Source organism: Salvelinus fontinalis, chromosome 3, assembly GCF_029448725.1.
Source record: "Salvelinus fontinalis isolate EN_2023a chromosome 3, ASM2944872v1, whole genome shotgun sequence".
Lineage (NCBI taxonomy): Eukaryota > Metazoa > Chordata > Actinopteri > Salmoniformes > Salmonidae > Salvelinus > Salvelinus fontinalis.
In genome coordinates this window covers 26,859,382-26,882,774 of record NC_074667.1, presented here as the reverse complement: position 1 = coordinate 26,882,774, position 23,393 = coordinate 26,859,382, and the positions used below count along the sequence as shown (strand labels likewise).

General features: G+C 44.1%; 1 protein-coding gene across 8 annotated transcripts in view; it reads right to left on the bottom strand.

The window, feature by feature from the left end:
* LOC129842265 (ERC protein 2-like) overlaps window positions 1-23,393 on the bottom strand; it is an 83,952-nt gene that overhangs the window by 12,571 nt on the left and 47,988 nt on the right. For 3 of the 8 annotated variants that reach the window (XM_055910748.1, XM_055910764.1, XM_055910770.1), the window contains 9 exons: window positions 21,853-21,940; window positions 18,930-19,085; window positions 17,246-17,413; window positions 16,402-16,569; window positions 14,664-14,801; window positions 14,428-14,568; window positions 14,069-14,209; window positions 9,886-9,921; window positions 3,327-3,568 (listed from right to left, as the gene is read on the bottom strand). In XM_055910748.1, coding sequence (XP_055766723.1) covers window positions 3,327-3,568; window positions 9,886-9,921; window positions 14,069-14,209; window positions 14,428-14,568; window positions 14,664-14,801; window positions 16,402-16,569; window positions 17,246-17,413; window positions 18,930-19,085; window positions 21,853-21,940 — 1,278 coding nt within the window. Of the gene's footprint in view, window positions 1-2,404; window positions 2,564-3,326; window positions 3,569-9,885; window positions 9,922-14,068; window positions 14,210-14,427; window positions 14,569-14,663; window positions 14,802-16,401; window positions 16,570-17,245; window positions 17,414-18,929; window positions 19,086-21,852; window positions 21,941-23,393 lie in introns of all 8 variants that reach the window. The other 5 variants (XM_055910755.1, XM_055910778.1, XM_055910804.1 and 2 more) reach the window with 3 other exon arrangements.

Here is a 23,393-nt window from a genome sequence, read left to right as displayed (position 1 = left end):
GTGTGTGTGTGTGTGTGTGTGTGTGTGTGTGTGGTTATGGTATATTTGTAAGGTACATGTACAATATGTGCATTTTCTACAGTACAGATCCTATAATGGCATGCTGTTGTAATGACAGAGCTCATGTTAAAGGATGAGAACAGGGCATGTATAATTGAAAATGAATACATATGTTATATATGTCAAAACTGACATATATGAGACATACAGTATATGAGAAATATATGATGTTATTATGGCTTGTATATGTACAACTGTATTTGTTTAATGTGTTTTTAAACATATGGACAAGTTCATTATTAGTACAATATACTGTATGTTTATGTTCATTCATACAGTACTACTGCAGATGATTGATTAGTTTGTGATATAGTTAGTTTAGTCATATACAGTGGCGTCAGAAAGTATTCACACCCCTTTTTCAAATTGTGTTGTGGTACAGCCTGAATTTAAAATGGATTAAATGGTGTTGTGTTGTCACTGGCCTACACACAACACCACATCATGTCAAAGTGGAATTAGGCTTTTCAACATTTTTACAAATCAATTAAACCGTTTGTTATGGCACGCCTAAATAAGTTCAGGAGTAAAAATGTGATCAATAAGTCACAGTAAGTTGCATGGACTCACTCTGTGTGCAATAATAGTGTTGAACATCATTTTTGAATGACAACCTCATCTCTGTACCCTGCACATACAACTATCTGTAAGGTCCCTCAGTCGAGCATTTCATTTCAAACACAAATTCAACCACAAAGACCAGGGAGGTTTTCCAATGTCTTGAAGAAGGCACAGTGATGCCTAAATGTATATATAGAGTGTGCGACTCTCTTTATTTTTTATAGATTATAGTTTTATTCGCCGTTAGTCAGCACCTCTACGTAAAATAATTTCCTCTGGGTGTGCGCCAGCTCATTTTTTATATTTGAGCATTCAATTTCAAACACAGATTCAACCACAAAGACCGGGGAGGTTTTCCAATGCCTGGCAAAGAAGGGCACCTATTGGTAGATGGGTAAAAATAAACAAAAGTAAACATTGAATATCCCTTTGAGCATGGTGAAGATATTAACTACACTTTTGATGGTGTATCAATACACCCAGTCACTACAAAGATACAGGCGTCCTTCCTAACTCAGTTGCTGGAGAGGAATGGGGATGGAAAGAAAGAAGCCTGTACAAAATAAAAATTATTCCAAAACATGCATCCTACTTGCAACAATGCTCTAAAGTAATAATGCAACAAAAACTGTGGCAAAACAATACACTTTTTGTCCTGAGTATTATGTTTGGGGCAAATCCAATACATTACGGAGTACCACTCTCCCTATTTCCAAGCATAGTGATGGCTTCATCATGTTATGGGTATGCTTGTAAGTGTTAAGGACTGGGAAGTGTTTCAGGATAAAAAAGAAACGGAATGGAGCTAAGCACAGGCAAAAACCTAGAGGAAACCTGGTTCAGTCTGCTTTCCATCAGACACTGGGAGATGAATTCACCTTTCAGCAGGACAATAACCTAAAACACAAGGCCACATCTACACTGGAGTTGCTTACCAAGAAGACATTGAATGTTCCTGAGTGGCCGAGTTACATTTTTGACTTAAATCTGCTAAAAAATCTATGGCAAGACCTGAAAATGGCTAGCAATGATCAACAACTAATTTGACAGAGCTTGAAGAATTTTGAAAAGAATAATGGGCAAATGTTGCACAATCCAGCTGTAACCCAACACAATTTGGAATAAGGGGTATGAATAATTTATAGGAGGCACTGTATAACATTCCTTTTTTTCAATTTCCCATTCTCACCTTAGTTACTGAATCATAAAGGGTGTGCAGACAAGGGTGGAGAAGCAGGTTGAAGACATGCACACAATGATACAAACACATGCACATGCAACATAACACACACTCACACACAAAGCATGCACGCACACACACACACACACACACTCACACACAAAGCATGCACGCACGCACACACACACACATTCACACACACACACACACACACACACACACACACACACACACACACACACACACACACACACACACACACACACACACACACACACACACACACACACACACACACACACAGATGCAGACTTTTGCAAAACTTCTGTCATGAAAGTTGCAAAACAGATCCAGTGATCTTTACATAACATGGACGAGCTGATGGGCTTCCAAATCAAACCAAAGAAATGAACAGATGAGAGCAGCAGACAGCCCATAGCGTTGGTATAAAGATCTGTGGATCTCTCAGTCGTACAGACTGACAGCAGGCAGACCCGGACAGACAGACATACGGACAGGTGAGACCAGATGCAGGTGCAGTCGCAGTCGCAGACGTAAACCACGAGGGCAGCCGAGCTGAAGTGCCAGGGGCAGAGCACTCACTTTCCCAGGAAATCCCACACCATTCCCCCTATCTGCTGGGGGGCAGCGGGGGCAGCGGAGGACACAGGGGGGAGTGGGTCAGGGGGGGCTCTGCCACCGGGACCGTGGCGAGGGACAGGGCCGAGGCCGGGGCGAGGGACAGGGGCAGAGTGAGGGGGGCTGGGCCAGGGGTAGAAGGAGGAAGATGAGAAGGGTAAAGTGTTGGGTAGATACAGAGAGAGAGAGAGGAAAGAGGGAGATATAGTGGTAAGAAGAGGAAGTAAGAAAGAAAGAAAGAAAGAAAGGTGGAGAAAATGTTTAAGGGAGAGGTGGATTGCCAGGAGTGAAGGGCAGCAGGAAAGAAGACATGGAGACACGGAGAGAGGAAAAAGGAGAGGTTGGCGTGAACAAGGAACATTTAAAAGAGGAAGATTTGGGAAAAGATGGTAAAGAAGAACAAAAACACTGTTAATTAATCCAACAGTCACATCATGAGTTTGGCACACGGAATATAATGGCACCGTATCACCGCCAGGGGGTGCTCATGAGCCAATCATTTACAGTTTGACCCACCTTGAGTGTCAGGACAGACCCTTTTCTGCAGTATTTTACATGACCACTTGGGTTCTTACTAAAATGGCCAATCCAAAGTCTAAAGATGAAATGTTTGGTTCATTAATGCTCTATGGACTATAAGTAGGACGCAGGTTGCCACCATTGGCTAGTACAGAACCCAGGCAGGGCAAAACATAGGAGGGATGGATGGACACCAGAGCAGCACAGTACAGTCACAGACTCACAGGATGATGTAACACCCAATATACCATCAACACCAACAATACCAACAACAGGATGAGCGACTACGTCAAACTGCACAAGAGCACATGCACATACAAGCTCACTTACACAGAGGAACAGAAACAAAACGTAGCAACGCTATTACCTCTCCAGCTCGGCGATCTTCTTGTCCTTGTCGTTCTTCTCGCTCTCTACCTCTCGGAGGATGGTTAGTAGCCTCTCCACCTCCGCCTGGGCCTTGCCAGACTCCTCCTTGTAGTAGGACACTTCCTTCTCCAGGAGCTTGACCCGCTGTTCCCGCTCCCGCTCCACGTAGTCTGGGTTCCCCCTGGAGCCCAGCCCCGCCATCTGCTGCTGCTGTTGGACCTCGTGGACCTCGTGGGCCTTCTGCATGGTCATAGACGTGGGGAAACAGACACATACACACACACGCACACACACGGATGCAAGTATGAACACACACACACAGAGGGGAGAGAACACAGAGCAGGCAAGCTCCACAGTCAGTCAGTTTCTTATATGAACTGCTCGTCTCCTCTCCTTTCCCTCTCCTCACTTCTCTTCTTTCGCTCTCTCTCTCTCTCTCTGTACTATTTGAATAGAGCATAGCGAACAGGTGGCATCAGAACCACTACTGGCTCATTAGCTCTGACTGAGACTGTCATTTGTTCCATTAAACAGTCCCGTGATCACAACTGAAGGCTGCTTATGCCTGTTACGATATGCTAATGCTAACAGGAAATACAAGCGAAATGGGAATTCTGTCATTCGTGTCATTAGTTTGCCTCCTTACAGACTCGCTGAGCTCATGACAATAACTTTTAGGAGCCAAAGCAGACTGTTTCCCATACACAGATTAATAAGCCTAGTCCTGGACAAAAGACCACTTTCAATGGAGATTCAACATTTAGCATGAATTCCTTTTAGTCCAGGAGTCAGCTTAATCTGGGATGGGGGAAACGGGCCCTGCGTGTACAGGAAGGACTAGGGCCTGTTTACACAAAGCATCTCAGAGTTGGAGTGCTGATCTAGGCTCCTCACCTGTCTATACGATCTTATTCCTTATGATCTCAAAGGTTAAACTGATCATAGATCTGCGCTCCTACTCTGAGATGCTTTGGGAATTTAGGCCCTGGTTATAATCTCTAGGTATAATCACTGTCATCTCTCCTCTCTTATCCCTCTGGATAATCACACCGTATCACCTGTAGTGTGTCCAAGTCACTGAACTGGGATAGGGTTTTGACCATCGTACAGTACAAATTGAACAGCTTGAGTCCTCTTCTAAACACACAAAACAGATCAGAAGTACACATCACCTCTGAAACATCATATGGCCACGCTGACAGTCACAGAGCAACACCACAGACCCAGCCACAAGAGCTAATGCAACGAGAGAGCATACTGTATCTAGACAAATATACACCACCACAGTAAGCCACTTCAACCACTGCCAATGTTAGAAGGGTAATATTACGCCTCTATTAAATTGACCACTTATCAACGTGTAGACAGTGAAGCGAGCCAAACAGTGACGATAAAACAAAGCATGCGATAATCAGGAGGACCAATCACAGCATGCAAAGCAAGTCCAACACAGCAGGGAAGACAGTCTTTGCAATGCTTTCCCCGTGAACAGAGTCAGGTCAATCCAGCAGTGACAACAAGTGACATATTTCAAGCATGAGGAGTACGGTCAGAACGAATAGTTTGGGGGAATCTAATGCTCTTAGCTGCGGGTGGGGTTTGGTGCTTACCTCTAACTTGAGATTTGAGTGTGAATCCCAAATGTCACCCTATTCCCTACAGTGTACTACCCTATAGGCCCTGGTCAAAGGTAGTGCAGTATAGGGAAAGGGTGCTGTTAGGAACACACCCTTATAGGCCCTGAACAGGTATGCACGGCCTATTGCTACACTAACATTGGTTAATTATTAAATCCAAGTTTGTTTAAACAGAGTTGTACAGAGCTGATGGATATCTTGGTATCTTACTATTAATCATAAGTCATGATGACGGATGTGAGAACACGATAGAAGAGGAAGAAACTGTCCATAACTTTCAGCTCATTCGCTTTTTTTTGCTAGGAATATTTGTAAGAAAATCACATTATACCACCATTGCACCGGTCTTAAAACAATTATTTCTTACAGAGACCAAGGGTTGAGCGTCAACAATGGAGTAGGCCTACTATCAAGACGCCAAAAAAACTAGCCCAAACTGTACAGTCATAGAGACATCTAGCTATGCTTAGCTAAGCAAAATGCTTAGCAAAATGCTAAGCTAAATGCTAAGCAAAATGCTAAGCTAAATGCTAAGTTAAATGCTAAGCTTAAAGTGGAACTGACAGCTTTTTCACTACTTTACAGATATGAAACAAACAGACAATCATAATATCAGTCAAAAATATCAAATTCCCAATTCATGCTACGAAACCAACTTTATAAGAGGTTTTGAAAAATAGGTTCTATTTGACTCAACATTCCATGACGTACACTAAAGCCTTGTTGGCAGAATAGACAGATGTTGTTCAATGCATGATTCATATAATTCACCAATACACTGCTTGATAGTCCAAAGAATATTGCTATTAGTTTGTAAATCACAGCTGGCCTGGTACATTGTTGGCTGCCTCCATTCGGGATGCACTGTTTCAGTTTCAATGACTCTATTTTGGACAAAAATGAATGTAACTAAGGCTGGGAACGTCAATACAATCAAACTAGCAAGGGCAATGATCACAAGTCAGTCATCACTTGGTAAATAGGCTAGCGTATCTATTTATGTAGCAAGCTAAAAACACCGAGCCTAACGTTAGCTAGCTAGCTGCTAGGAGGATGTCATGTCATTGGAGAGTGGGTGAGTGACAGGCTGACTTTTTCACCTCATATCGTTTTTCGGTGGCTATACACAGCTAGAGATGCAGGTGTAATTTGGTTAGCTAGCAAGAACTTGAGCACCTGTTATCCAGATTGCATATCTCTTGCATTCGCACATTCACTCTGGCTATCTACTCCGATTTCAGAGCACTCTCGTATGAGTTTGCCAGAGCACAGAAGAACTCATGAATTTACGCAATACACGCTGAATATGACCGGTGTCAGTAAACACAGGCAAAACAAGTAGTCACGAATGCTCTAGTTAACAGCCTAGCTAACCAGCTCTGCTAGAGGTGAGTAAAATGGTCAGAGTGAGGTGTTCTCTCATTTCTGTCTGGAAGTAGATAGCTAGCAAGCTAGCCAACTTTAGCCAGGCAGGCAAGCTGCAGAAGGACAAGTAGGCTATAATTCCCCATCGTTTATCAGTGGTATTTTGATGGCCAACTAGCTGAAAAAGTTTGAGAGGGTTAATCTACTTCATTATATTTTAGCTCATCTTGCTCTAGCGAGCATTAGTTGTTGATCTTGTTGTTGTTGACGTGTCTAACTGAGGGACAGAGAGACTACCTTTTAATGGTTGTGAGAGCTTCAAGTTCCTTGGTGTCCACATCACCAACAAACTAACATGGTCCAAGCACACCAAGACAGTCGTGAAGCGGACACGACAAAACCTATTCCCCCTCAGGAGACTGAAAAGATTTGACATGGGTCTTCAGATCCTCAAAAGGTTCTACAGCTGCACCATCGAGAACATCCTGACTGGTTGCATCACTGCCTGGTATGGCAACTGCTCGGCCTCCGACCGCAAGGCACTACCGAGGGTAGTGTGAATGGCCCAGTACATCACTGGGGCCAAGCTTCCTGCCATCCGGGACCTCTACACCGGGCGGTGTCAGAGGAAGGCCCAAATAATTGTCAAAGACTCCAGATACCCTAGTCAATGACTGTTCTCTCTGCCACTGCACGGCAAGCGGTGCCGGAGTGCCAAGTCTAGGTCCAAGAGACTTCTAAACAGCTTCTACCCCCAAGCCATAAAACTCCTGAACATCTAGTCAAATGGCTACCCAGACTATTTGCATTGCCCCCCCTCCTCTCTCCACACCACTGCCACTCTCTGTTGTCATCTATGCATAGTCACTTTAATAACTCTACCTACATGTACATACTACCTCAACTAACCAGTGCCCCCACACATTGACTCTGTACCAACATCCCCCAGTATATATTGTTATTTATTACTGCTGCTCTTTAATCACTTGTTACTTTTATCTCTTATTCTTTTCCGCATTTTTTGAAACTGCGCTGTTGGTTAGGGGCTCGTAAGTAAGAATTTCACTGGAAGGTCTACATCTGTTGTATTCGACGCATGTGACTAATACAATTCGATTTGATTTGATTTGATTGATTAACAGGACTGTAAAGTACCCAAATGTAAGAGGACTCCCGTGGTATTGATGCATTTGCAGAAATCCATTCAGGTGTATTTTGTGTCTTTTGGCGAATGCGTTCTAGTGATCTAAAGTTGCACTGTTGCAAATGCCTGTAAACACACAGTCCAGTTCAAAGTGAATGATGGTAGGCCTGTTTGCACAAAGGCCTACTGTAGCTCTGATTGGCCATGGTGCCCCGATCTGCGTAGACTCCGGTCCTGGACGAAACGGATGTTTTTATTCGTTTTTATTTACTGCTGTGTCTGTTAATTGTCCAAACGCACGGCCGCTTTCCCACTCTATGTTACTATAGAATTTTCACAAATGCCTTAGTATACAGTTGAAGTCGGAAGTTTACATACACTTAGGTTGGAATCATTAAAACTCATTTTTCTACCACTCCACAAATGTCTTGTCAACAACAAAAATAGTTTTGGCAAGTCAGTTAGGACATCTGCTTTGTGCATGACACAAGTAATTTTTCAAACAATTGTTTACAGACACATTATTTCACTTATAATTCACTGTACACAATTCCAGTAAGTCAGACGTTTACATACACTAAGTTGACTGTGCCTTTAAACAGCTTGGAAAATTCTTCTGAAAGGCTAATTTACATAATTTGAGTCAATTGGAGGTGTATCTGTGGATGTATTTCAAGGCCTACCTTCAAACTCAGTGCTTTTTTGCTTGACATCATGGGAAAATCCAAAGAAATCAGCCAAGACCTCATGAAAAAAATTGTAGACCTCCACAAGTCTGGTTCATCCTTGGGAGCAATTTCCAAACACCTGAAGGTACCACGTTCATCTGTACAAACAATAGGACGCAAAAACACCATGGAAACACGCAGCCGTCATGCTGCTCAGGAAGGAGCGTTATGTCTCCAAGAGATGAACATACTTTGGTGCGAAAAGTGCAAATCAATCCCAGAACAACAGCAAAGGACCTTGTGAAGATCCTGGAAGAAACAGGTACAAAAATATTTTTATCCACAGTAAAACGAGTGCTATATCGACATAACCTGAAAGCAAGGAAGAAGCCACTGCTCCAAAATCACCATAAAAAAGCCAGAATACGGTTTGCAACTGCACATGGGGACAAAGATTGTACTTTTTGGAGAAATGTCCTCTGGTCTGATGAAACAAAAATAGAACTGTTTGGCCATAACGACCATCCTTATGTTTGGAGGAAAAGGGGGGAGGTTCCAAGCCGAAGAACACCATCCAAACCATGAAGCACGGGGGTGGCAGCGTCATATTGTTGGGATGCTTTGCTGCAGGAGGGACTGGTGCACTTCACAAAATAGATGGCATCATGAGGTAGGAAAAGTATGTGGCTATATTGAAGCAACATCTCAAGACATCAGTCAGGAAGTTTAAGCTTGGTCGCAAATGGGTCTTCCAAATGGACAATGACCCCAAGCATACTTCCAAAGTTGTGGCAAAATGGCTTAAGGACAACAAAGTCAAGGTATTGGAGTGGCCATCACAAAGTCCTGACCTCATTCCTATAGAAAATGTGTGGGCGGAACTGAAAAAGCTTGTGCGAGCAAGGAGGCCTACAAACCTGACACAGTTACACCAGCTCTGTCAGGAGGAATGGGCCAAAATTCACCCAACTTATTGTGGGAAGCTTGTGGAAGGCTACCCAAAATGTTTGACCCAAGTTAAACAATTTAAAGGCATTGCTACAAAATACTAATTGAGTGTATGTAAACTTCTGACCCACTGGGAATGTGATGAAATAAATACAAGCTGAAAGAAATCATTCTCTCTACTATTATTCTGACATTTCACATTCTTAAAATAAAATGGTGATCCTAACTGACAGTCAGGAATTGTGAAAAACTGAGTTTAAATGTATTTGGCTAAGGTCTATGTAAACTTCCGACTTCAACTGTATGTAATTCCCAAACATTCCAAGAACTCATGAAAATTTGAAAATGACCATATCTAAGTACTCGCTTGTCAGAAAATGTTTAAAACGTGTCATATTCTTCCTGGGGGTGTATATGAACTGATTTTAATACGATTTCATGTTGATAAAATGCTGTCAGTTCCACTTTAATGTTAAGCTCACCAAGAACAGAGGCGAATATCCAACTACCAAAAAATATACTTTTTTTTACATTAATATTAAATGCCTAACTCATAATATGAGTGTAGTTGGAAAGCTAAATCATACTCATTAAGTGCAAAGGTCAACATGCATAATACATGATGTGAAAGATACACCAGTGACAGTGTAACCGGGTCCATGTGACCATGACATGATCACCCACTAGTTAGATAGCACGTTCTAGGATTTTAAGGTGGACTTTGGTGGGCGGAGGGTGTCCTCATGCTTTCAATATGTGCCACCACAGAGAGCTCCGGGGCGGAGAAGGACTTACAGGGTTGTTCATCTGACTGAACAGCTGCTCTGCTTGCTACATTGCAAAGGAAAGTGGTGAAGGGGGGGGGGGGGGGGGGGGAAACGAGGTGGGAGGGGGAGGGGGGAGACCCGGGGAAGATAGCATTAGCATGTAGCTCCATTAGCCAGAGGAGAGTGGAAACAGCAGGATCAGGGTAGAACAGACTAGCCTGGTGCCAGATCTGTTTGTGCTCTCTCGTAAACTCCTATATGGTCAATGTCATTCCAAACAGACAATGACCAAGGGAGTTGGCGAGACAGCACAAACTGTTCCTGGACCAAGCTAAGAACAGACATGTTACATGTTAAATGTTACATGTTAAAGCAGTATCAATACAGAGAACACGTTTACTGTATATGTTGAACAGTATGTTGAGACCATAGAAACAGAATTACACGCAATATGGCCGTCGGTCCACCCATCGTGGAACATTGACTTGAAAGGGGATTCCCGTTCTAGTAATTCTATTTCTATGGTTGAGACAGCCAGGACCACTGGAGAGGAACAGAGGGAGGAGGAGGACACAGTATGGGTGTTTATGGGACAGAGAGACACACAGGGGAGATCTGATGGACATCTTTGCTCCCCCATCTCAGTGGTTCTACGGTGTTGTAGGAAACGTATCTGAACGTTATTAACTCTGATCCAGTTTTCGCATTCTATCACTATAGGAATGTACATGAACAGGTGTTTGTTGTCGCTGATGAGAGGGTTTTAACAAGCAGCGTATTCAAATGAGGGATTGGACATTTTCACAATGTTGCTGCAGCGTTGTGTGTGTGTGTGTGTGTGTGTGTGTGTGTGTGTGTGTGTGTGTGTGTGTGTGTGTGTGTGTGTGTGTGTGTGTGTGTGTGTGTGTGTGTGTGTGTGTGTGTGTGTGTGTGTGTGTGTGTGTGTGTGTGTGTGTGTGTGTGTGTGTGCTACTAGTAGCAGCAGCAGCATTGTGAAAAGGGTGTGTGTTGGCAGGGACTGGGGTATATATCAGACATGCTTATTAGTAGAGAATGCTTCAGAGTTATCCTCCATGACAGATAAAACATGGCAGGTTTTACCACACTCAAGTCCAGTAACCAGCAGGGATAGCACATATAACCAGATTTAAACCAAAATGGTCTTGAATTGAGGATGTTGTTGTATTATAGAGTAGCAATTAAGATTAGTGAAGCAATTTTTCCATAATTGGATATGCTTGAATAATAAGTGATTTAATTAAAGGGGAAATTAAGTATTTTCCAACTTAATGTTAGATGGTTCCTAATACTGAATGTCGTCTATGGGCCAGGAGAATCTGTAATCCATGGTTCGGGTTTTCTTTAAAAAGCCACTACAAATGTACACTAACTTGGCCACAACTAGCGAACAAAAATAGAACGGAAGTGATAGGGGCAACTGTGCAATACTGAACATTACCTTTAATGTGACTATGCCTGCCAGCTGGACTTGATGCATGGTAAATTAAAAGTCTTCATCAGATGTACAGGCATAACACTGTCTACATACTGCAGGTTTAGATTAAATTGTAAGAATGCAACCGAAGAGAAGCAGATTAGTAATGGAGATTATTATGGTATAAAAGGGATCTCTTCCACTTGTTTCACTGAACCATTTAACCATTTACTGGCAGAACATTGCACAATGGACTTTAGTTTCTCTCCAAATATCAAACATAAGTAAGCTTTGTACCTAACAATGTTCATTTAAATCCTTGCCATCCCTTTAACAGGGATTCTAACAGTGATTTTAACTGTGACGGACTTAAACATTGAGGCCGTCCCAAATGAGTTGTTCAGGTTGTCATCGCTAGTTTACATAATAAACATCAATGTACACCAGTGGAGGCTGCTGAGGAGGGAACAGCTCATAACAATGGCTGAAATGGAGTGAACGGAATGTTATCAAACACATGGAAACCATACCGTTCCACTAATTCCGCTCCAGCCATTACTATAAGCTCGAACTCCCAAAATAAGGTGCCACCAACCTCCAGTGCTGCACACTGTAAAAAGTGGGACGGCACTGCTGTTCACCTGAAGTGCTTTTTCTGATTGGTATGGTCCAAAATGTCTCTTTGGTTCGTTATTGCTACCAATTGGTAGTTACAGTCTTGTCCCATCGCTGCAACTCTAGTACGGACTCGGGAGAGGCGAAGGTCGAGTGCCATGCATCCTCCGAAACACGACCCTGCCAAGCCGCACTGCTTTTTGACACGCTGATCACTTAAACCGGAAGCCAGCCGCACCGATGTGTCATAGGAAACACCTTACAATTGGCAACCCGAAGTCAGCGTGCATGCGCCCGGACCGCCAAGCTCATGGGTCTCCCGATCGCGGCCAGCCGCGACACACCCGGGTCTGTAGTGACACCACCTCAAGCACTGCAATGCAGTGCCTTAGACCACAGCGCCACTCGGGAGGCCCACCGTTCAACCTATTCTATTAAATGAGTCTGAAATCAAATAACGAATTTGACAGATCACTAGGATTTATTTAATTGAATGAAAGCTTCTAAATTGCTTTCAACACCTCATGTGCATTCGCATTGCATAGCGGTGGGTGCAATATAGTGACAGCAATCTGTCAGAAGAGTTGTGGGCGTGGCCTATTGTGGCCGTGAGTTTACGTTTGTTATTTTTGCCCACCCGTGAAATTGAATGTCATTACATGCAATGTGTTCCGTTTTTTTTTTTTGGTCTGATTTAATGTTCACTGCCAGCACTGAATCTTAATCGATATCTGCATAAGTACTGTGATACTAAAGAACCTAAAAAGGTTTCTATTGATGAGATGGTCACTATTTGGTTGTAATGTGAAAATCTTATGAAAAGAAAGTGTTTGGGGTCATTGTTTCATGTCATGTTACTTGGTACAACATGATAAAATGGGTTGTATATACAGTTCATTCGGAAAGTTTTCAGACCGCTTGACTTTTTCCACATTTTGTTACGTTACAGGCTTATTCAAAAACGTTTTTTTTTTTAAAGGCTCATCATTCTACACACAATACCACATAATGACAAAGCTAAAATAGGTTTTTAGACATTTTTTGCAAATATATATAAATATATATAAATGTTTTTAAATATCTTATTTACATAAGTATTCAGACCCTTTGCTATGAGACTTGAAATTGAGCTCAGGTGCATTCTGTTTCTATTGATCATCCTTGAGATGTTTTTAGAACTTGATTGGAGTCCACCTGTGGTAAACTCAATTGATTGGATATGATTTGGAAAGGCACACACCTGTCTATATAAGGTCCCACAGTTGACAGTGCATGTCAGAACAAAAACCAAGCTATGAGGTTGAAGGATTGTGTCGAGGCACAGATCTGGGGAAGGATACTAAAACAGAGGAAACCTGGCATCATTCCTACGGTGACGCATGGTGGTGGCAACATCAGGCTGTGGGGATGTTTTTCAGCGGCACCTACTGGGAGACTAGTCAGGATCGAGGGAAAGATGAACGGAGCAAAGTACAGAGAGATCCGTTTTTTTGAAAACCTGCTACAGGACCTCAGACTGGGGCAAAGGTTCCCCTTCCAACAGGACAACGACCCTAAGCACACAGCCAAGAATGGGAGAAACTCCCCAAATAAAGGTGTGCCAGGCTTGTAGCGTCATAACCAAGACGACTCAAAGCTGTAATCACTGCCAAAGGTTCTTCAACTAAGTACTGAGTAAAGGGTCTAAATACTTAAGTAAATGTGATATTTCTGTTTTTAGATTTCTAAAAAACTGTTTTTACTTTATCATTATGGAGTATAGTGTGTAGATTGATGAGGGGGAAAAAACAATTGAATCTATTTTAGAATAAGGCCGTAACATAACAAAATGTGGAAAAGGTGAAAGGGCCTGAATACTTTCCACATGCAATGTATATTCGTTTCTATTTATGTTATTTATTAAGTTTAACCAAAGGGGGGAAAGTTATTTGAGTGTTGAAAGAAATAGGTTTCAACTTGAAATATAGGTTCGTTAATGATCAAATCTAACAATTGGTAGTGAATCATACATTTGGTTTCAACAAATGTCATTTACTTGTAATCTGTTATTTTTGTACTTTTTAGGTTGATCCAAAGAGTAATTATTTACAGTGCATCTTTGAATCCAAGTAAACCCAAACTCCATTAACACTTTTAAATGAGGAAGTGTTAGGAGACCTACCTTCTGTAACTGTGTCTCCAACTTACTACACTCCTCTTTCTTCTGCTCGATGGCCATCTCCAGAGACTTGAGCTTGGATTCCTTCTTCAGGCTGGAGGAGGCCAGGGATGAGGCGTGCTCCTTTAAGTCAATGAGACTGGACTACATGGGGACAAATAGGAACAGCGAGGACAGTCAGTACCAGACCAGGAGGCACAGCACAGTAGAAAAATAACAGAACAGGCCAAATTGGGTCATACTTCCAGAGAGAACAGCATCCCATGTATTTGAAATGTCTTTGTGTTTTTATGCATGCCCAGAGCCGCAACAAAAATGTACCCCGTGGGGATAATAAATCAATTATCTTATTTTACACTGACCTCCTTCTCTGTTAATTCCAGCTGCAGGGTGTTGACCTTCTCCTTGAGGTCCTTGTTCTCCTTCTTATAAGACTCCACTTCATCCATCCTCTCGTTGTCCTCCCTCGCTCTCTGCTCCTTCAGTCTCTCTATAATACGCTCCTTAGAGACACACACACATGGACATTAGTTCAAAGTTCATTGTTTGGGATCTGGTTCTGAGTTCTCCGGGTGTGAAGGTCTGGGTCTTTCTGTACCTTTTCAGAGAGTGCCTCCTCCAGGGTGGCCAGGGCCGTGTCAGTGTTACTGGAGTCAGTCTGTAGGGACTTCACCCTGTCCTTCAGGTTCCCCAATTGCTTGTCCTTATCACGCAGCTGCTCCTGCAGATTCTCAATCTGGGGGAGAGAGGCAGGGAGGGAATTAGCATGAGGTCAAAAGAACTGTAGATAGAGAAACTGCATTAAAAGCTAGGAGTGTGCATTAGGAGTTAGTGTGTGTGATGTTTGCAGAGTAATTGTGTCTACTTAAAGGGAAGCCTGGAAGAGGAAGCCTTTAATATTTTTGCAAAATACATCAAATACAGTCTGATCTCATATAGTTAAAGCTTTTTAAGATTGGCTGGTATTTGGGGAGAGAAAGGGAGAGAGAGAGGGTAAGAGCGAGAGAAGCAAGGAAAGGGGAGGAGAGGAGACAGAGTAGTGTGTTTCGATGTTAATGGCTATATGTAGAGTCTGTTTTCACATGGGACTATAAAGGTTACAGAGAAACATATGGTAGAAGGTTATGAGCTCGTTGTTGTTGAGATAGTTAGATGTCTCTTAAAGATAGTAAGAAATAAAACAAGATAGTCTAGCCAGAGATAAAGAAAGAGAAAGAAAGATCAAAAATACAAAGAGACAAAGAGAGACACAGTGCACTGACAGAGTAGAGAAACATCAGAAGAAGAGATGAGGAGAGACAGTGCACTGACAGAGTAGAGAAACAGAAGAAGAGATGGGGAGAGACACAGTGCACTGACAGAGTAGAGAAGCATCAGAAGAAGAGACGGAGAGAAATATAAAGTGAAGAGAGAGAGAGGGAGAGAGAAAGAGAGAGAGGGAGGGAGGGAGAGAAAGAGAAAGAGAAAGAGAAAGAGAGAGAGAAAGAGAGAGATGAGAGAAAGTGAGGAGGTCAGGTTGAGAGAGTAACACACTGTATATTTATAGCACATACTAGAGAAAGTGTGTGTGTGTGTCTGTGTGTGTGTGTGTGTGTGTGTGTGTGTGTGTGTGTGTGTGTGTGTGTGTGTGTGTGTGTGTGCGTGCGTGCGTGCGTGCGTGCACGTGTTTGTGCATGCATGCTCGCTTCGTATCCTCAGAGACCAACCAACTCAAGAGTGCATCCCAAATGACACCATATTCCCTATTTAGGGCACTGCTTCTGAATAGGGCCCAAAGGGCTCTGGTCTAACGTAGTGCATTGTATTGTGAATATGATGTCATTAGGGAAGCAGCCCGGGTCTCAGGAATAAGACAGGGAACAAAACAACCACACAACCTAACTTAACCTATACCTAACCTAACCTATAACCACGCACAGCAAGCTCTCATTTAGGTTCTACATTATGTAACAATTCTGATGAATTCTTCTTGATCCAGAAGAGAGCTTTCTTGTAAACCTAAGTCTACAAGTGTACACCTTTTTTCCAGTGTTTGCCTCAGATTTGCTCTTAGGCGAGTCGCTGAGGCCCCCGAGTCAGCATCCGTTACCAGTATTTCTACTACCAAACATGTTATGCCTAAAAGCTTTTAGCGTGGAACAGCAGAGCTAGGCTGTCCCATCTATAGTTCTGTAAGCAATGGTAGGAGAACACAGTGTTGGTCAGAGATGCTTTTTTTTACCCATTTATTAAACAAACTTGTGACCATGCCCAGGCTACCCTTAACTACTTTCTACCTAAATACACACTTGACATTTAACCCCTTAACCCCTGACCCTTAACCCTTGACCCCTAACCTTCTTCTGCAGGACGTTGATCTTCCTCTCCTTGACCTCCAGCATGTCCTTCATGTCACGGATCTCTCCAGCCAGCGTGCCCTTCTCCTCCGTCAGGTCCTGCAGCTGCTTGGTCTTCTTGTTCAGGAAGGACTCCTTCTCCTCCAGACGCAGGCGCAGGGCGTCCACCTGGAAGGGGAGCGGTCATAGGTCAAATGTCACAGTTCGGAGGTCAAATTCCATCAAATGTGTTTTATAAAGCCCTTTTTACATCAGCAGTTGACACAAAGTGCTTTTCCAGTGACCCGGCATAAACCCTGAAGGGCACAGTTCAAAGTTCAACTTATTATTGTCAAGTTGAAGAACTAGAGTTCTCTCTGAGATGCTTGGCATTTGCAATACAAGCTTCATGCTCCACTAAAGGGTAGAAAGCAAGAGGGGAGGGGTATGGAAGTGTATGCAGCAGAGTACAGGGAGACGGTGATACAGTGTTTCCTTTAATGTGTCAAAACTGTGTACAAGGACCAACATACATCTGGTGTATCAATGAATACAAGGAGATTCTGTGCACATCCGAGGGTGTATCTTACTGTAAGCATGTAGGCGTGTTCGTTAGGCATACTGTATGTGTGTGTGTGCGGGCATGTGTGTGTGTGTGTGTGTGTGTGTGTTTTGTATGCATGCACGTGCGTGTGTTCATATGCGTGTGTGCAGGAATGTGTGTGTGGGCTTATGTGTGCGCACGGGTGTGTTCATATATGCATGTGTGCAAGGATGTGTGTGTGTGTGTGTGTGTGTGTGTGTGTGTGTGTGTGTGTGTGTGTGTGTGTGTGTGTGTGTGTGTGTGTGTGTGCGCTGTAGCCACCTCTGTCTGCAGTATGGCGGCGCGCTGCTCCTTGGCAGTGAGGGACTCTTTGAGCACCTCTATGTGCTGTTTGCAGTCCGAGTTCTGGTTGTTCAGGGTCTCCAGCTTGGTCTGCAGGGCCAGCAGCTCAGACTCCTTCTTAGACAGCTCCTGTTTCAGCTGGTCAATCTGTCGGGGGGGGGGGGGGGGGGGGGGGGGGGGGGCGCATGCGAATGCACACACACACACACACACAGGCAGGCAGGCAGGCAGGCAAGCACACACACACACATCAGGGTTTGTCACAACTAACTCTCGTATGAAGTTGGCAGCTAAAAAGTAGGATCGTGAGTGCATGGAACTCCCTCCCAGCTCATAGAGCTCAAGTGAACAGCAAACCTGGTTTAAAAAACAAGTAACACAACACAACGCCTCTCCAACCCATATGACCTGCTTGTTGTGTGTTATATACTGACATGTATGTGTAACTGATAGATGCACAAACACACACACACACACACACACACACACACACATTACATGCATGTTAATGTTTTTTTGTCTGCAATGTCTTTTTCGTTACGCGTCGGACCCCGGTAGGACTAGCTGCCGCCATTGGCGTCGGCTAACGGGCATCCGAAGAGATTAAATCCTGGCAGGTGTGTTTGTGCCTTCGTACCTGCGCGTTTGTATTAGGTGTCTGTGCACGGGTGAACTTTGTGCGGTGGACACTTGGTAGAAACGCCTCTCACCACAACAGAGGGACAGTGGGTAAAGTAAACCCTTATCCACTGTGTTCATTGTAGCCAGGCTCTCCTCTCATTAAAGATGCATCTGGCTCCCTGCATTATTCATGTATTATACATCAGACCCTATCTATGATTGATGAATAATTTTCTAAAAATAAAACAACAAAACTCCCGCTGGTTTCATCCTCACATGGATGTAAACACACAGACACAATGCTCCGGAGAGGCATGGAGGCTGGGAGGGAGGCTGGGATCCTGACCGTAAGACGACTGATGACGGACTGTATAATATGACTGAGCAAGTCCAAGGACCGACTGGATAATATGTGCAACGGTTGATGCGGAAATTAAATGCAACCAGAGTTTCTGACAGTGGGATCCATTGGTAATGCTTAACAATCAATCACGCTAGATGGATACGAACATATTGACGAGGCTACGGAGGACAATAAAATATCCATTTTAACAACACAGGAATGGTTTTCTTTATGGTCTTCCTCGGTTCTCTCTGCTAAGTGTACAGTAACAAAACCATGCGTAAGCATCTCCCAGACAGGTATAGCTGCCAGCGAAGCACTTCCCTGATGAAACCAGTTAATGTAATGCTAAAGCTAGCTCATTTACTGTCAGCCAGACAGACAGCTCTAATCTGTTCTGTTCACTTTGAACGTGCACAGCAAACCCTAGATTGTGTCTGCCACATTATAGACTACTACAGTACTGTACGCACGTGTGTGTGTGTGTGTGTGTGTGTGTGTGTGTGTGTGTGTGTGTGTGTGTGTGTGTGTGTGTGTGTGTGTGTGTGTGTGTGTGTGTGTGTGTGTGTGTGTGTGTGCGTGCGTGCGTGCGTGCGTGCGTGCGTGCGTGCGTGCGTGTGTGTGTGTGCGTGTTTTCCTGTGCATATAGTATATAATAGTATATAGTGTGTCTGTGTTTTCCTGTATGTGTGTGTGTACCTTGGTCTTCATGAACTTGGAGTGGTTTTTGTAGACCTCCATCTGTTTGATCTCCTCCTCTCTGTCCTCGGTGTTCAGCAAGCCGTTAGCCTTCAGTATCTGAATCTCATCCTCCAGGTCCCTGATGTTGCGCTCCAGAGATGCTATCTTGGTGTCCTGCACAACACACACCAGCTGTAAGATGCTATCTTGGTGTCCTGCACAACACACACCAGCTGTAAGATGCTATCTTGGTGTCCTGCACAACACACACCAGCTGTAAGATGCTATCTTGGTGTCCTGCACAGCACACACGCACCAGCTGTAAGATGCTATCTTGGTGTCCTGCACAGCACACACGCACCAGCTGTAAGATGCTATCTTGGTGTCCTGCACAACACACACCAGCTGTAAGATGCTATCTTGGTGTCCTGCACAACACACACCAGCTGTAAGATGCTATCTTGGTGTCCTGCACAACACACACCAGCTGTAAGATGCTATCTTGGTGTCCTGCACAACACACACCAGCTGTAAGATGCTATCTTGGTGTCCTGCACAACACACACCAGCTGTAAGATGCTATCTTGGTGTCCTGCACAGCACACACGCACCAGCTGTAAGATGCTATCTTGGTGTCCTGCACAGCACACACGCACCAGCTGTAAGATGCTATCTTGGTGTCCTGCACAACACACACCAGCTGTAAGATGCTATCTTGGTGTCCTGCACAACACACACCAGCTGTAAGATGCTATCTTGGTGTCCTGCACAACACACACCAGCTGTAAGATGCTATCTTGGTGTCCTGCACAACACACACCAGCTGTAAGATGCTATCTTGGTGTCCTGCACAACACACACGCACCAGCTGTAGGATGCTATCTTGGTGTCCTGCACAGCACACACGCACCAGCTGTAAGATGCTATCTTGGTGTCCGGCACAACACACACCAGCTGTAAGATGCTATTTTGGTGTCCTGCACAACACACACCAGCTGTAAGATGCTATTTTGGTGTCCTGCACAACACACACCAGCTGTAAGATGCTATCTTGGTGTCCTGCACAAGACACACCAGCTGTGCTGTACTGTTGCTGAGCCACACTTATAATTCAGTACTAGAACATTTCCAAAGCTTGACCAGTGAACAAAACACAAAACACCTGAAAGAGAGGGAGGGAAAGAAGAGAGAGCGAAAGACAGTGAAAGAAAGAGTGAAAGAGAGAAGATGGGTAGAGAGAGAGAGAGAGATGGAAGACGGAGAAAGAGAGTACGTGTCAAAGAAAGGAAGAGCTCTTTGAGTTAGTACGGAGGAGAGCCTCTGCAGTATCTTGGGGTAAAATCAAAAGCCTCCTCCTTCTCCGGCTGCAGCAACTCTAGCTCCCTCACAGCCAGCCTCTCAGTGGATTAATCACCATTTGGAAATACTGAGCGGCACACATCACAGCCAGCCTTTTGAGAGGGACCAGCCCAGAGAGAAACGCCTGGAGAAGAAGCAGAAGCAGGAAGAGGAAGAGGAGCCGTGCTGCTCTGTAGTCGCTCGCACATCAATGCAGGAGCCAGTCCATGGACTGCGACTGCACCTCCGAGTGGAGCTTTGGCTTTGCAGAGTTTTTAAATAAATAATACAACGTCTTTAAGATTAGCCATGGTCCATCTCACATGCACTTCACCTGCAGAGCAACGAGCAAGAACCTCGTTTCACTCCCTCACTCTCCTTTCTGTCTCTCCTCCTTCTTTCTCTCTATCTACACCTTTGACTGGTTCTGAACTTGTGAACTTGTGGTGCTGTGGCTAGAGCTTTAGCAGGGTCATCCAGCAGGCAGTGGAAACTAGGAAATCCAGCTCTGTATGCGAGGCTCTCCCTAGGACGACTGAGAGTTAAGAACAGATGGTCCTGGATCTAAGGGGTTAACGTGAGCGTGTGAACGCTGTTATCATGGCCATGTGCTTCGTCAATGCATCGCTATTCTATGACTTGTAGCAAGACGCTAACTAACCACCCGAGAGAACATAGCATAGTATACAGTGGAGACGACATAGTGTAGACGACAACATACCGTAGCTCAATGGGTCAGAGAGATGCTATGCCATCCAAATGATTTCACTGCTACGGCAGATCAAGCTGATCAAGCAGAGGATGTGACGCTCTCATGAACACTCTCTCCCTCTCTTTCTATCTGAATCCCTTTCTCTCTCTCCTCCCTGTGCCACTGGCCTCGCTGTCGTAAACAACCACACCTGTTTCCATGGTAGCAGCAGGCAGAATGTGCTCTCCCTGGTGGGTGAGGGAGGGAGGGAGAGAGATTGAAAGACAGAGTGAGATAAGGAGAGAAAGAAATCGAGAGAGAGAGAGAAAGAGATCCTAGAGACAGAGAGAGTAGAGAGAGGGGGGGTTAGCATTACTCATGCTAACATCAGCACCAACACGTCTTTTGGAGAGAGCAGAGAGGAGCGGGGAGGTCCTCCACCGAGGATGGAAGGGAGAGGGGCTCTGCTCCGTATGAAAATCCAGAGCCTCCAGGAGCCAGCGCGTCATGTGACCATGCTAGAGGAGAGTTACGTGACAATGCTAGGGGATGCTGGGGTTTGCTCAGCACCAATCCAGCTCCGTCTGATGATGTGGTGTGTGAGCGAGTGGTATGCTGTCGGGCTGTGAGCGCATGCTTTATATTTAGAAGTGATATCACAGCTCTGCAGCTACAGTGGGCCGATGGGCTCTGCAGTGGGCCGATGGGCTCTGCAGTGAGCCGATGGGCTCTGCAGCTACAGTGGGCCGATGGGCTCTGCATGGGCCGATGGGCTCTGCAGTGGGCCGATGGGCTCAAAATCTGGCTTTTCCGAACTCTAAGGCTTTCGTATTTCATCTGATTACATGGTTGGTCTCAGCAATGGTGCCAGCCAGGTGTACTACACTACCCATAATTCCCCATGGTTCTTACCTTCATCTCTATGATGGTCTGGAGGGCTTTGGTTTTGCCAGGGTCCTGGTGCATCTGGTTTCTCCTGTGCAGTTCCTGGGAGAACACCAGTTGATATGAAATGGACAAGACAAGCATCAAATGTCGCCTCTTTTAGGACCTAGTGCAATGGGCCTGTACTTATGAACCATCTCAGAATAGGAGTGCTGATCTAGGTTCAGTTTAGCCTTTTAGATCACAATGCATAAGATCACATGGTCAGAAGGAACCTGATCCTAGATCTGCACACCTACTCTGAGATGCTTTATAAATGTGAGCCCTGAATCTCTCCAAATGCACGGGTAATGACTTAGCTTAACTTAGCTAAATACTAGAGCGACAGCATTGAAATGAGTTACATTTCCTTGCACTACCATTACATCAGTCATATACTTCTCCCCTGGCAATAATACTGTACACAGATTGAACACTGCTCGTTTCACTGCAGTCAGAGCACAGCAGGTACACAAAGAGACGGCCAGTATTGCCCTCTAGTGTTGATGGGCATACACTGTAGGTTAGAAGAAAATTGTGGAAAGTCCAAAAAATGTATGCTTTAAAACCAGTACCGAACAATCAACATAACTTTCAGTAACACCTCAAACACAGGTGAGACCAGTGTCTACAGAGCCTACCCTGGCCAAGTAGACCAGGTCTACTGTGGCCATATAGTAACTACATAGTTTTGGCTATTTACAGTTTTTCTTTAAACACTTTTGTAGTATTTCGTGAATTTTCGAAACTCTTGGTACAAAACTCCAACCTGGTAACATTTGTAACACAGCCAGTCTTACATTCAAAACGTTTCATTGTGCATTCATTTTGCTTTTGTAGACATCTTTTAACACACAACCATTGGTCCAACATTTTACTGTGAAATGTAATGAGTGCATTGGTTTAATCACCAAAAACACAACATAACTTACAAGTTCTCAATGTCGTTATTTTAACAATCAGTTAATCCAATAGCAAAATATTTGAGATACATATTTTTAAAATTGCCCTTTGAATGTAGTATGCTGCAGGACTGTAAATTGCAGTACATTACACTGTTTTCACATCAGGCAATCAATTCAAATCAAATCAAATGTATTTATAAAGCCCTTTTCACATCGGCCGATGTCCCACAATGCTAAACAGAAAACCAGCCTAAAACCCCAAACAGCAAGCAACACAACACAAGTGCACTACCCATTCAAATTGAATGAACACAAAATATCCACCATTTCTATCCCATGTGTGATCAAAGGTGTGATCATTGAAGACAACTTTCACAATGTAATCAAGTGAAAGAAACGAAAGAGACAGCATGTTTAGCAGGCATTAGTTTGCATCAAACCTGTCTTGAGCATTTGGCCATAGGTCCTCATTGTTCATGCACATGGGGAAAGCCTTTTGGCATGGCGAATCCAAGCCTGACATAGGTCTGGATTGAAATCATTGCATGCCTCATCCACGGCCTGAAGGAGGGTGGCGCGCTCATGGGGATGGCAATCCTACATCTTCCACCTGTATTGTAATTG